General features: G+C 40.2%; 1 protein-coding gene across 1 annotated transcript; it reads right to left on the minus strand.

The window, feature by feature from the left end:
* Window positions 1-1,806: 1,806 nt before the first annotated feature.
* Window positions 1,807-12,468, minus strand: LOC126482301 (peptidyl-prolyl cis-trans isomerase 5). Its single transcript, XM_050106330.1, has 4 exons — window positions 12,287-12,468; window positions 11,841-12,048; window positions 11,405-11,589; window positions 1,807-2,111 (listed from the first exon to the last, which is right to left on the minus strand). Exons 1-4 carry the CDS (start codon window positions 12,386-12,388, stop codon window positions 1,977-1,979), a joined length of 630 nt encoding a protein of 209 aa, XP_049962287.1. The 5' UTR covers window positions 12,389-12,468; the 3' UTR covers window positions 1,807-1,976.
* Between the last annotated feature and the right edge of the window lie 3,296 nt (window positions 12,469-15,764).

The following is a 15,764-nucleotide window of genomic DNA, read 5'->3' on the forward strand; positions in this document are numbered from 1 at the left end:
GGATTTATATTCTTTTCCATTGTTTCTTAACCTCTTCCTTTCATTATCTATCCACTCTTTTTTACATGTATTGTTGCATTTTCTTCATGAGTAACTTTAATAGCAACATATTTTGCCGCCATCTTGGAAATATATGAACCACGTTTGAGAAACTCTTTCTGATTGGCTTTCCGAAACCAAGTCAACCAATGAGACGAATCGACTCATGAGACAGATACTATTGGTGTGGGCCGCTTTCCACTGGGAATGTGTCAGTCCTAAATAACAGCAAATATGATATGCTCTCTAAAGGAACAGGCACATGCCACTGTGCTAAAAGTTCCCACCTACAATACTAGATGGTATAGGCTGTCTTCCTGTACCAAAATCACTGTGCATGTGGCATGTGCTCCTTTTCCACTGGGTCCCTCATCTATCAGAAGGGAGCATCACAGGCTGGGGAATGTTTGGCGGTCCCTGGGTGAATGTCATTTTGGAAGTCTATCCTTGGTAACCACATGCTGCCCTATTTGCAGTTTGTTTCTCCTCAACACTGGTGGAGTCAACAAGTAGTACATTGGAAGGTGTCACACAGCTCGCAGGGTATGTGCATAGTTCAAGGAGTACCAGGATGAGTTTGCTGTACTCTTAGGACCATCTCGATAAGGCTGTTCGCACCACGGATTCTCAACCAAGAAAGCTTGCATACCTGGACAAGACACTGGATTTGGCATGGCTTCACATCCTTTCCAGAACTCTAGTGACTTTCCCTGCATGTCCTGCAGTGGTCCGCACTGCAAAAGGTGGTTATGTAGGCTTTTTACCGTGAATGGACAGTGTATAAATGGAACACTATGCCAGCCCTAGCAGTCGATGAAGATTTTATTCAAGCTTGCCATTGCAAAAGACTGAGGACCAATAAAATGATCAATATTCTTAACCCATTGTTCAATGAAAAAGTTCGCCTGTTTAGTGCTTTGTGCACAGCATGAACAACGATACTTGAATCGGTCCACTGGTCTGAGACATGCTAGTTGTGTTTTACTGTAGTCAGAAAGCAATATTTCAGTAACAGTAGGGAGATATCCATTTCTCATGTGGTAGGAGTAATGGGAAGTCTCACATTTGCACACAGGAGCAAATCCTGATTGAAGACAGTTTTATATCCCATTACTGATGTCATTACACACTGAGCAGAATCGCACGTTAGAGAAAGAAATTGGCGAAGGTCTTTCGAAGGAACCATCCCCACAATTCCCTTAGATGACTTAAATAGATCACAAAACCTAAATCTGGCTGACCATCCTCCTGAACAAAGTATCTTACTAATGTGCCACCTCAGTTTGTGGAAGGCTAAGAGTTTGTACATTGATTAGGTATGGGAGTTACATGCGTGTATCAAAGCAGCAGTTTCGCCTGTATAAATTACACTGAAAGTTAAAAATACTAGACCACTCTCCCAAATCCTAACTGAAGAGACATACAATTCTCTCTCAAAAAGCTAATTTGTAAAAACCATGTTTACGATGACACACTCTTAGCATTATGTACTGTCAGGCGTGACAATCTGTGCCATTAAGACAAACTTTGATTTTGTGTGATCAAATCATTATGATATAATACATATCAATAAAAATAAAGCTTTGAAGTATTAAAGAGTATAAATGTCAGTTTTGTATTTTTAAACACTTAAATCTCTACATCAAGTTCTGTTGTTACCATTAAACTTAATATAACATGGCTGGTATTTAATTATGCTGTTTTCACTCTTAACAGTAAGTCTGAAGGATATTAACATTGTTGCAATTTCTGACAAAAACTGGATGCTCTGTTTATAAAAAAAAATCTTTATTCTCCACTTGTAGAAACAGACACACAAAAGTTCAAAGTTATACAAAGATCATTTATCAAACATTTCTGGAATGACCTGCCCACTGAGTTCACTGTAACTTCTGCTTCTGTGATGTTCTTTCACCTCGAGTTCCACTTACACATCTTCATTCGGTCGCGTCTTCCTTAGCCACTGAAAAGGGTTCAGAGAGAGTTTCTGCACCAGAGTCTGCTATAACAACCTCTTGGTTTGGCCTGTCTCTTGCATCCGTAGGTGTGGATTCAATCTTCCTTACAACATCCTGCAATCAAATTTAATACAGTGTGATGCATCAGGAGCAAACAACAGCAACAGTCTGTCCACAAGGGAATGAAGATAACATTTTACACTATTGCTAAGCAAGCAGAGGGGGAATAAGGAATGCCAACTTCTGGTATTCAATATCTTCTAAATTACAGAAAAAAATTAAAAACTGGTAGTGTAATAACCTAACAAGTAACAATATTCTCTGGGACTGGCCACCCTGTACAAGGGTTGGCAAATACTGGAGTCCTATGAGGTGAGAAATCAGTCTTCCAAAATAAGGACATTGGTGATTAAGAGCCACCAGTGTCAAACTGAGTATCTATTATGAAAATGAACAGTGGAATGTATTATACATGTTTACCAGGGGCCATCCACATTCTAACCTCGAAGTGTCTTAGTAACACCTGTCACGAGCAGTCATGGAAAGCTGAGATGACTGAACAGCTGATTCATACAGCTAATTACTTGATGTTTCCATTAAAAATATTAACATTTTAATGTTAACAATGACCTTCCATTGTTAGGTTCTAGAGAGCAATCAAACTGCCTTTTCTGAGGAGAACATTGTGTTTTCAGAAGCAAATACACAAGAACATGTAAGGAACAATTTAACATTGAATTTTCATTAATTGCTTTTGGCATATCATATGTATTGTACATTACTGCAGAAATCTAGATGCAAGTAAACAAAAAATGAGGGAAAATGAAACTGCCAGCACACAAGCTGACAGACCTCTAGCTACACTACAGAGCAACCTGTCAACTCAACCAAGATTCCACCTTTACATTCATTGTCTTCATAATGAGGCAACCAAACTGTCACTTACAACCTAACCTAGATCTCTGGCTATGCTACTTATCAGTCAGTCACCACATAGATTCTGCGTTTGAGACAAAAATCAGTAGTCATATTTCATAATTATAGAAGCGTCCGATTCCACCTGTCTGCTTTGACCTGTGACATGAATACAGCAGAAATGGCCATTCTCAGCATCTCCAATATGGTGCCTATGACGTTACTTCATACATATGGCAACAAACATGAAAATACATATACAAAGACAATAACATCTCCCTCCAATAATACAATCAACTAACAGGACAACCATAAGAAATTGGGGGTTTTAGGGTGGGGACAAGCTAAATATAACAGTAAAAAAATGATGCCAAAACACACAAAATGATTGGCGAAGAAAAAGCAATTTACCAAATTCTGCTATACCAACCGAATCCACAGTAATCTGACACTTCCCTTGACCTATATAGGTCAACCATAGCTGATTATACCAAACACCAACACCTACAGCTACAAAAATAGGAATCTGACATTTCCCTTGACCTACGTAGGTCAACCACAACTATAAATACCAAAAAACCAACACCTACAACTACTAAAAAATAAAGCCAGACTCAACACCTCAAAAATCCAAAAATCAAACATCCCAACAGAAACTGAAACACAATCAATACATACCACCAACAAACTCAGCACTGCAAACTAGGTTGGCCGCCCCAAACAAAAACAAAGACAAAAACACACACACACACACACACACACACACACACACACACACACACACACACACGAGGGCACCATCAAAGACAACAGGATGACATCTACAAACACAACTAACTTGTAAACTCCGCACCATAATGACAACACACACAACAGCTGAGTGGTCAGCGTGACAGACTGTCAATCCTAAGGGCCCGGGTTCGATTCCCGGCTGGGTCGGAAATTTTCTCCGCTCAGGGACTGGGTGTTGTGTTGTCCTAATCATCATCATTTCATCCCCATCGACGCGCAGGTCGCCGAAGTGGCGTCAAATCGAAAGACCTGCACCAGGCGAACGGCCTACCCGACGGGAGGCCCTAGCCACACGACATTTCCATTTTTATTACCCTTACGTCACGGGTCAAGGCACACTGGTGGGATCGGACGCTTCTGCTGACAATATTTCAACAAGACAGTGTCAAAGCACTGTATAGATCAATAAAACAAACTTTTATAAACAGCAAAAGCATAAAACTATGAATGAGCCATCCAGACAATGCAAGCAATCAAAGCAGAATGTGAAGGAAAGGCTGTCCACATAAAATGATTAATTCATAAATTAACAGCCTGAAAAAGTAGGTAGATAACAACTGCCCACTGGCTACCACATAATATCCTCCCACTGGCTGCTTCAAACTTTACACAGAAACCTGTTGCCAAGATGTACCTTATACTGTTGATAAGTGCAACCCACAAGCGATTTTGTATGACGTTAGCCAAAAGCATGATCACTGTTTTAGAGAAATCATTGTGTATGTACGTGTTTTAGTTATACTTTGAAGACCAGAACAGAAACATAGAATGAAGTACATAAATACAGAGAGAAATGTAGGCAGCCCTCTCAGCCCACACCTGGTACTGAGGGATGTAAAGCATGTATGGGAGCTAAGTTTTAACAGCATTCTTTGATTTAACGATCCTACTGAAATGTGTACACTTGGTACATGTTTATATTGAAAAGTTGTTACCAAAACCATTTCTGAAACTTCCTGGCAGTGTTTTACTCCTGCCTTCCAGACTTCACAGAAGTTCTCCAGCATACATGTGGTATTAGCACTCCTGGAAAAGAGGACAGTTCAGAGAAATGGCTTGATTACAACCTTCACTGCTGGAAGAAAAGATAGTGAGGAAATACATGGCTTGGCCACAGCCTTGGGAAATGTTTACAAAATGAATGTTCACATTGCATCAGAGTGTCCACTGTTCTGAAACATCCTATGAATCCTACGGATCCGAGGAAATCCTCTCTGGCTTCCGGCGGCTATCTGATTTGGTGAAGACTGCCAGTCTCGCTAGCGGGATGAAAGCAGAGCTCACCATCTGCAGCATCGTCGACAGAATTGACTGCGGACCTTTGGTACAGAGCCGAGTGGAGGGTCTGAATCAGAGGCTGAGACGGTTCTGCGACCGTGTGGGCTGCAGATTCCTCGACTTGCGCCATAGGGTGGTGGGGTTTCGGGTTCCACTGGATAGGTCAGGAGTCCACTACACGCAACAAGCGGCTACACGGGTAGCAGAGGTTGTGTGGCGTGGGCTGGGCGGTTTTTTAGGTTAGATGGCCTTGGGCAAGTACAGAAAGGGCAACAGCCTCAACGGGTGGAGGGCAAAGTCAGGACATCCGGGGACTGCAAAGTCAGGACATGCGGGGACCAAGCAGCAATCGGTATTGTAATTGTAAACTGTCGAAGCTGCGTTGGTAAAGTACCAGAACTTCAAGTACTGATAGAAAACACCGAAGCCGAAATCGTTATAGGTACAGAAAGCTGGTTGAAGCCAGAGATAAATTCTGCCGAAATTTTTACAAAGGTACAGATGGTGTTTAGAAAGGATAGATTGCATGCAACCGGTGGTGGCGTGTTGTTGCTGGTAGTAGTAGTTTATCCTGTAGTGAAATAGAAGTGGATAGTTCCTGTGAATTATTACAGGTGGAGGTTACACTCAACAACCGAGCTAGGTTAATAATTGGCTCCTTTTACTGACCTCCCGACTCAGCAGCATTAGTGGCAGAACAACAGAGAAAATTTGGAATACATTTCACATAAATTTTCTCAGCATGTTATAGTCTTAGGTGGAGATTTCAATTTACCAGATATAGACTGGGACACTCAGATGTTTAGGACGCGAGGTAGGGACAGAGCATCGAGTGACATTATACTGAGTGCACTATCCGAAAATTACCTCGAGCAATTAAACAGAGAACCAACTAGTGGAGATAACATCTTGGACCTACTGATAACAAACAGACCCGAACTTTTCGACTCTGTAAGTGCAGAACAGGGAATCAGTGATCATAAGGCCGTTGCAGCATCCCTGAATATGGAAGTTAGTAGGAATATAAAAAAAAGGAGGAAGGTTTATCTGTTTAGCAAGAGTAATAGAAGGCAGATTTCAGACTACCTAACAGATCAAAACAAAAATTTCTGTTCCGACACTGACAATGTTGAGTGTTTATGGAAAAAGTTCAAGGCAATTGTAAAATGCGTTTTAGACAGGTACGTGCCGAGTAAAACTGTGAGGGACACGAAAAACCTACCGTGGTACAACAACAAAGTTAGGAAACTACTGCGAAAGCAAAGAGAGCTCCACTCCAAGTTTAAACGCAGCCAAAACCTCTCAGACAAACAGAAGCTAAACGATGTCAAAGTTAGCGTAAGGAGGGCTATGCGTGAAGCGTTCAGTGAATTCGAAAGTAAAATTCTATGTACCGACTTGACAGAAAATCCTAGGAAGTTCTGGTCTTGATGATGGCATTCAAACAGAGGATGACACGCGTAAAGCTGAAATACTAAACAACTTTTTCCAAAGCTGTTTCACAGAGGAAGACCGCCCTGCAGTTCCTTCTCTAAATCCTCGCACAAACGAAAAAATGGCTGACATCGAAAAAGGAATAGAAAAGCAACTGGAATCACTCAACAGAGGAAAGTCCACTGGACCTGACGGGATACCAATTCGATTCTACACAGAGTACGCGAAAGAACTTGCCTCCCTTCTAACAGCCGTGTACCTCAAGTCTCTAGAGAAACGGAAGGTTCCAAATGATTGGAAAAGAGCACAGGTAGTCCCAGTCTTCAAGAAGGGTCGTCGAGCAGATGCGCAAAACTATAGACCTATATCTCTGACGACGATCTGTTGTAGAATTTTAGAACATGTTTTTTGCTCGAGTATCATGTCGTTTTTGGAAACCCAGAATCTACTATGTAGGAATCAACATGGATTCCGGAAACAGCGATCGTGTGACACCCAACTCGCTTTATTTGTTCATGAGACCCAGAAAATATTAGATACAGGCTCCCAGGTAGATGCTATTTTTCTTGACTTCCGGAAGGCGTTCGATACAGTTCCGCACTGTCGCCTGATCAACAAAGTAAGAGCCTACGGAATATCAGACCAGCTGTGTGGCTGGATCGAAGAGTTTTTAGCAAACAGAACACAGCATGTTGTTATCAATGGAGAGACGTCTACAGACGTTAAAGTAACCTCTGGCGTGCCACAGGGGAGTGTTATGGGACCATTGCTTTTCACAATATATATAAATGACCTAGTAGATAGTGTCGGAAGTTCCATGCGGCTTTTCGCGGATGATGCTGTAGTATACAGAGAAGTTGCAGCATTAGAAAATTGTAGCGAAATGCAGGAAGATCTGCAGCGGATAGGCACTTGGTGCAGGGAGTGGCAACTGACCCTTAACATAGACAAATGTAATGTATTGCGAATACATAGAAAGAAGGATCCTTTATTGTATGATTATATGATAGCGGAACAAAAACTGGTAGCAGTTACTTCTGTAAAATATCTGGGAGTATGCGTGCGGAACGATTTGAAGTGGAATGATCATATAAAATTAATTGTTGGTAAGGCGGGTACCAGGTTGAGATTCATTGGGAGAGTCCTTAGAAAATGTAGTCCATCAACAAAGGAGGTGGCTTACAAAACACTCGTTCGACCTATACTTGAGTATTGCTCATCAGTGTGGGATCCGTACCAGATCGGGTTGACGGAGGAGAGAGAGAAGATCCAAAGAAGAGCGGCGCGTTTCGTCACAGGGTTATTTGGTAACCGTGATAGCGTTACGGAGATGTTTAACAAACTCAAGTAGCAGACTCTGCAAGAGAGGCGCTCTGCATCACGGTGTAGCTTGCTTGCCAGGTTTCGAGAGGGTGCGTTTCTGGATGAGCTATCGAATATATTGCTTCCCCCTACTTACACCTCCCGAGGAGATCACGAATGTAAAATTAGAGAGATTAGAGCGCGCACGGAGGCTTTCAGACAGTCGTTCTTCCGTGAACCATACGCGACTGGAACAGGAAAGGGAGGTAATGACAGTGGCATGTAAAGTGCCGTCCGCCACACACCGCTGGGTGACTTGCGGAGTATAGATGTAGATGTAGAATTATGTGCAGGACCGAGACTCAAAGCTTGACTTGATATGCTCTTACGTAATGAGCTATGAAGTTTGGAAAGTGGGAGAGCAGTACTGCCAAAAGTGAAGCTGAGAAAGTAGGTCAAAAGTCCTGTCAGAATAGCTCAGTTAGCAAGACCAATACCCACAGAAGGCAAAGGCCCATGTTCAAATCCTGGTCTGGCACACAAAATCTGCCAGGAATTGTCAATAATAGTGCACACTCCACAGCAGTATGAAATATTCTTTCCAAAACTAATGGTACTGAACACACTAAAACGGGAAGACAAAGGCACATTCAGCTGAATATTAAGAAATTTGGAATGGCTGTAGAATGAAGATAAATAAATAAATAAATGCCGTGTGACTAGGGCCTCCCGTCGGGTAGACCGTTCCCTGGGTGCAAGTATTTCGATTTGATGCCACTTCGGCGACTTGCGCGTCGATGGGGATGAAATAATGATGATTAGGACAACACTACACCCAGTCCCTGAGTGGAGAAAATCTCCGATCCAACCGGGAATCAAACCCGGGCCCTTGGGATTGACATTCTGTTGCTCTGACCACTCAGCCACCAGGGGTGTCATACAAAGGCTGGCAATACAACACAGTAATTATGCATAGCCAATGAGAGTAGTTTTACACAGCCACTGAGAGGGAGAAAAAGAACCAGAGATGTGTGTGCCACTCCAAAGTCTAAGAGTTTGTATACTGCTCAACACTTTTTTTTACTATAAATACCCTACTGAAAATATTTATGCTGGTGCCACCAATTTGCTTTGATCCATGACATCACTAAAATGGTGAACAAACCAACCATCAATATGTGTACAATATGCACCATAATAAGAGTTGCAATTAGTGTCAGGGCATATTGGTTTCATCAATTCTCAACTAAATTCTCACCTTCCAACTTAACATAGATCTCGTGCAGAGCTACAGGTCAGTGTCACCATAACCTATTGGTTCTCTAACTACACAACCATAACATCATATACCACAATTATCATGGGTCAGAGACGACTGCTGATATCAGTTATATATTGGCTATGTTCAATCCACTTTTGCAAATCAAGGTAACGTTGGGAAATGAAAATTATGTTAAATTGCTACTGCCAAACTCATTGTGTTACAGTTCTGAATTAGCTCCTGTATGTTCCAGAGCAGGTGTGACTCATAGCTGAAGGCTCTGAAGTGGAAGTACCCAAAAATATACAGAGTGTTTATGAACGAATATCGGGATTTTAACGCTTTATAATATTCATTATATTAAACTTACAGTTATAAATGTTATGTCAAATGAAAGAGCAACTCAACTTTACCAAACACCTTATTAAATGTTCATTGTGAGCACCATCTGTCGCACTGCACACATCAAGTCTATAGCCGAGTTCTTCCCAAATGTTGATAAGTGTGTCTTCAGTGATTGTAGCAACAGCTGCTTCAATCCGGTTTCTTAATTCAGGGAGGACTGCTGGTAGCAGAGACGCGCACACATGATCCTTGATGAAGCCCCAAAGGAAAAAAAAATCTCATAGTGTCCGTCGGGTGAACGTAGAGGCCATGCAAAGCAAGCCCTGTCATTGGGCCTCTTGCGACCTATCCAGCGCTTGGGTACAGTGAAGTTCAACCAATCGCATACCTCGCTATACCAGTGAGGTGGCACTGGTGCCAAACAATTGTTTGAGTTGCTCTTTTGTTTGACATATCATTTATAACCAAGTTTAATGTAATAAATATTATAAAGCGTTAAAACCCCGATATTCATTTATAAACACCCTGCATATTAAAATACATATATCTGTGTTGGATTACAGGATTTAAATTATCAAGACACATTTCAAATATTTTTCCAACATGAATTTATGTAATGATAGTCAAGGTTTTTGGAACAGCTGATATCTGATGTCAAGTAGCTTAAGGTTGCACTTTGAAATGTCGCACAGCTTTACACAGCAGAGGTTTGAGGGGTGTGGCTTCTGCAGGGTATGGCTAACACAGGCCTGATGAAGGTTCAGACCCTTCAACCAAGCTGTCCTATTTCACAAACAGAACTTGGGAGATGCCATATTGGATTTTGTCCTATTCATCTGAAGCCCATAATTGGTGCATTTTATATTATAACTTGCATCCTATGAAGATGTACTACTTTGAAGCACCAGCATATTAAGGATGTCTCAAAAAAGTGTCATTATTAGTACAACTTCTTGTAAGAAAAGGATGGGAAACGTCATACTGGTGGTTAAAGACTGTCCATATTGTGTTTTAGAATTGTAACTTGTGTTTTATGAAAGTATGCTGTTTCAAGGCAATGGCGCACTGAAGATATATCAAAACACATCAATCTTGGTAAAATTTTTCATAATGAAATGTCAGTTAATTACGACACATCAGTGATAACTGCCTTCAAGTGATCGTATAATATAAGACAAAAAGTGCAGAAGTATACAGCAGTTTAGTGCATAAAGATGCAGACTAATGAATGAAAGGGAAAATGGTTTGCATCCCGTTTTCTCAAAAAAAAAAAAAAAAAATTAGTCACCATCGTGTTTTCTGAAATATTCTGGAATTGTCTTGATTTGTTCTGTAATATCAGGTGTTATGTACATGGTCATAGACAGCAAGAGACTTGAGACCATTGGTCTATTATGGGATTATAAAATTGGTTGCTGGGTTTTATATGTATTTCTTGTACTGCATTGTATGTTTCTTGGAATATGGCAGGATTTCTTGGGCATTGTTTCATAATCCAATGCTATAGTTTGCTTATCAGTTGGCAAAGACTATAAATGTGACAGGAAGAAAACTTCCTGTAGTAACAGATTAACATGTGGCGAAGTCCACGGTCTGTTAGGTTGAAATGAGTCAGTTTGGTTGAGAGTTGGTGAAGCGAACAAATGTCACTTGAGCAAAACTGGCTGTGGTAAAGGACTAATCTATCATTCAGACCAATGATAATTTTGGAAAAAATTGTGAGTAGGCTATTTCCAAAATATTTTAGTTTCTAGGTTGTAGTTATGCAGAAGCCTATCAGTACAGTTCAAATTTTACAGAACATTCTGTTTCACACAACAACATTCTGCACAATATATTCCATTATGCACCACGTAATCTCATACACTCCACATCATTATGTTTATCGAACATTTTCTTTTTCTTTCTGCCATTTTGTCAGCAGTTAGTGTTATCACCTGCAGCACACAATACAAAAGCCACCAACACCAGCAGTGTACTTTTAGGCTATACATATAGACAGCCTGTATATGCAACACTTGTCTTCAGATGTTTACCAAACACTCATACAAAAATGCATTCTAAATAAATTAGAGCTTACCATTCCCTTCAACACTTTTCCAAATACAACATGCCTCCCATCAAGCCATGGTGTTTGTTTTGTGGTGATGAAGAACTGAGAGCCATTTGTGTCCTTTCCTGCATTGGCCATTGAGAGCCAACCTGCTCCATAGTGCTTTAGCTTGAAATTTTCATCAGCAAACTTATCTCCATAGATGCTTCGACCTGGTTGTAAGAAAATACAATTACTTTAAACAATTTTGAGAAAACAGTGGCCACCAAGCGTCACTGCACAGCACTTTGCTAAGTTTGTTTGGGCAATTTAACAGCTCTATAAAACTGTCCAAACAAACTAACCGAAATGCTGTTTCAGAAAGTCAAGTAGAGTCTGTACTGCTCAGTATATACTTTATAGTATGATAATTCTATCTTTACAATTTCTCTGTATGTGTAGAGTAAGTCAAGAAGCTACCCACCTCCAGTTCCATCACCCCTGGTAAAATCACCTCCTTGTATCATGAAGTCTTTAATCACTCTATGAAACTTACTTCCCTTGTAACCTTCTCCTGCAGGCTTTTGTGCAAGCTCAACAAAATTCTTAACTGTCTTTGGAACAGTTTTACCGAACAGACCAATCTCTATTCTGCCCACATTCTCCTCTCCGATCTTTATGTCAAACCATACCTGAAACAAAGATATCAATATTACATGTCAAAACTAGCAAGTACTGTTAAAAATATGCGAATTCTGTGGTATTTACACCGAACTTCTATGTACTTAAAATTATCACAGTAGTTTTCACTCCAGCGGTTCTTCGTAAATGTTAATGGATTGATGGGACTTGCAGCTAGAATATGTTGCTGACGTTTGCACTTAGTATTATTTCTGAAATAATGTTACTTCTAAAATATTTTTCCAATACCTTATCTGTTACTTTAGGGCCTTTCTTTTGATCACCCTCCGCAGCAACAACGTAGCATACTAAACACAGAAAAACTGGCACCAGAACTTGCCAACAAGCCATTGTAGAACGTTACATGCATCAAAGGCACTTAATCAACACCACCACCACCACCACCACGCTGTCACTGAACTCCCGACCTCTCCGATCTCTAGTTTTCTCTCGCCACTGTAGGTGTGAAAAATCTGAAGGTATGCGTTGTCCAATCAGAATTCGACAGCTCACTGCCTTCGAAATCCAAAGATTCCGATAATACTGGATCTCTCGTCCTGCTATCGCCTGCAATGAAGTAAAATAGTACGAAAAAATTTACCTAAGTTCTAATAACGTCGATGTACTGCACTTTTTGTACACTGTATTCTGCGCATAATTTATTATCATTAAGATCGATTAACACTGAACGATACGGACAGTAACTGTACGGAACTTCATAAAAGTCCACGATGCGTTACGGAAGCGCACAGGCCGTCAATGAAACGTAACAGGTCGCTTACGCCAAGCTTTCTCGAAAGGCGTTAACTTTTACCAAGAGCGGGAGAGAGGGAATGGCATCGGTTTATTTCATTAATTTGCCTTGTTTCCCCACAATGTTCCATGATAATTTGAACATTTTTTTGATGAGTGTTCTCCCACAAGAGAGGACAGATACCAGAAAGTGAAAAAATGGTTTAGGTTTTACAATGTCTGGACAAAGAAAAAATTGATGAAGCAATTTTCATTAATGACATTTTTAAACGGTGACAGAGCCGCTCCATTTAAGGACAAAATACAGTATTTGACATTTTGTACTTAGAAACAAGCAAAATGATATGATTAATAGGTGAAGCTTCCTTATCTGCAGCTATATTCAAGCAACTAGAGAAATTAATAATACACTGTTTCAGGGTTATTTTGCAATTTCAGCTGCATTTTGGCAAAAGAAGCAGATTTTAACATGGCAACAAGAGAATTACATAGCCCTCAAAACTCATCACAGTTCTTCATGAATCCATCTCTCCTCAGTTATCTTCTTGGTTTGGCTTAAAATTCGAGATTAGTCCTGCGGTGTAACATTTGCAATAGCTGCTTTTATTAGCATTTCTATCTCTGTTCAGGATAAACTTTGTTTTTTGCTTCATTACTTTTCTCCTAGTCCCATGTATTCTCAATGGGATTTAAATGAGCATTATACGGAGGAAGCCTGATTAAATTATGTCCTTTAGAGTTAGCTAGTTGGTCGACCTGGTAGCGTTGAGTTTTTGGCTACAATTTGCAGTAACGTCGCCTTATACATGCTAGGTTCAACTTTACCCCAGGCAACATTATTTTATATGTAACTAGAGTAAAATATCTGCTTTCTTCTACTGTATTTTTAGAACTTTTCCATCCCAACAGAGTGGTGTGATGTATTGTCCATTACTACTGTCGAATACAGAGGGATATTTTGCAGCAGAACATTACTTTAACAGCTAGTGAATGTGTTCCTGGATGACACTTCTATTGCGACTATCATATTCACTCGTACATCACTGTCGTTATCAATGCAATGCCAACAGAAATCACTTGTTAACATTACCTGCAAATCACTAAAACGCCAGAAAATACGACTTTACAACGAGAGCTGACGAATGTAATGTGTGACACCATGTGGTACTGTTTATCCATAGTGTGGCAAGAGGGACGCCTTCCCAGCTGAACTGCTGGCAACATGGTAGGGAAAGCCAGTTCACCATTGGAGTTACCTGGGCAATGGCATCATGTTTCCTCTAGTGAGCCAGACATCCAAATTCACAACTAATTGTAAATGCACTATAGTATGATCAACGGCCAATTCACACTGTCTGCCACATCACGTCCCACCAAGACATTCTGCAATGCATTTCAAATGGTGGCATACACAGTGGCTGTCCCATCCCGCCATGTCATGTCACAACACTGTCAAGGTTTCTCAAGATGGAAGTTTGGCAGGTGACATCATCTGTCCATTGTCGATCACATGACCCCAAGCTTATTTCCTCCAGAGTGGCCATGCTCGGATCTACATATTTTGTTGGGATGTGTCTTTCATGGTTGATATCAGTTGTGTGTTGTTAGTTATTTGTTACAAATAGTTTCGTTTTGTTACCCATCTCACAGTAAAAAACAAGGAAATAGTGGTTGCTGGTGACTTTAATGTGGATTTACTGAAAAGCTCTGTCAGTGAACAGTCATTGCAATCAGTAACATTGTCATTCAACTTAGTTCCAACTGTGAACTTTGCAACTAGCGTATGTAAATGCTCTGAGACTGTTATTGAAAATATCCTTGTAGAGAAATCTAGGGAAAAAGTCATACCACAAAACCAATAGTAAATGGGCTATCTGATCATGACATGCAGCACCTTGTGTTAAATGTTGAAACTTCTCAGGATGGAAAAAAAATCTATCACATCTGCGTACAGGAGGGCAATAAATCAGTTAAAAATTGAGAATTTTAGGACATTGTCCAAAGACATGAACTAGATAGGTTTACAATATTTCTGACTTAAATGGAAAATACAAAGCATTCATTAATAAAGTTACTTCCTCATTTGAAAATTGTTTTCCCCTAAACGTAACTGAAATCAAACAGAAGTCTAAAAATAAAGAATGGATTACACAAGATATAAAGATATATTGTGGGACAAAAGGGACTGTATCTACTATCTAGGAACAGCTCTGATATTAGCATTGTAACGCATTACAAAGAATACTGCAAAATATTGAAGCAAGTAATTCAGAAATCAAAGCAGCTTTATTATGAGGAAAACGTAATTACATCAGGCAACAAAATAAAAACAGTATGGGATATAGTAAAGACAGAGACAGGTGGGGCCAAAAAGCAAGAGGAACAGATACCTGTAAAAATAAATGAGACATTGGTAACATATAGTGTTGAAAATCTGTTAAACAAGCACTTTGTTTCTGTTACTGACAGCTTGCAGTTATCAGGTTTGATGGTCAGTGCAATGGAGTATCTGAGACCAGTCTTTAAAAAAATCATCAGTAAAATGGAAATGACACTCACGTCTGCCAAAGAAGTAGCATCCATCATAAAATCCTTAAAATCTAAGTATTCTTGTGAATGTGATAAAATATCAAAAGAAGTTAATCAAAGAGTTTAGATTAGATTATATTTACCATGGAGGTAGGAATAAGGGGAGATGGCGCTACGTATCCCAGCCGTACGGGAGTGTCTCCCCACAGTACGCACTTGGCTGTTTTGACGCTTACTGACCGGAAGTTGGTCTCACGTGACGAGGCATCCTGTTCGAAGACGCCATTCATGTTGATGTTTATTGTTCTGATAACCAATGTTTACACAGACACAGTAAAATTGGCTTCACTTAGTTCTAAGACACAGGCACTGCCTGCGATTATGGGAGTAACTTTCTGAGCGGTATGTGATCCGTATACACTTAATTCTTCTTTCTGTTTGTCAC

The sequence above is a fragment of the Schistocerca serialis genome, chromosome 5 (genome assembly GCF_023864345.2).
Source record: "Schistocerca serialis cubense isolate TAMUIC-IGC-003099 chromosome 5, iqSchSeri2.2, whole genome shotgun sequence".
In the NCBI taxonomy this organism is placed as follows: domain Eukaryota; kingdom Metazoa; phylum Arthropoda; class Insecta; order Orthoptera; family Acrididae; genus Schistocerca; species Schistocerca serialis.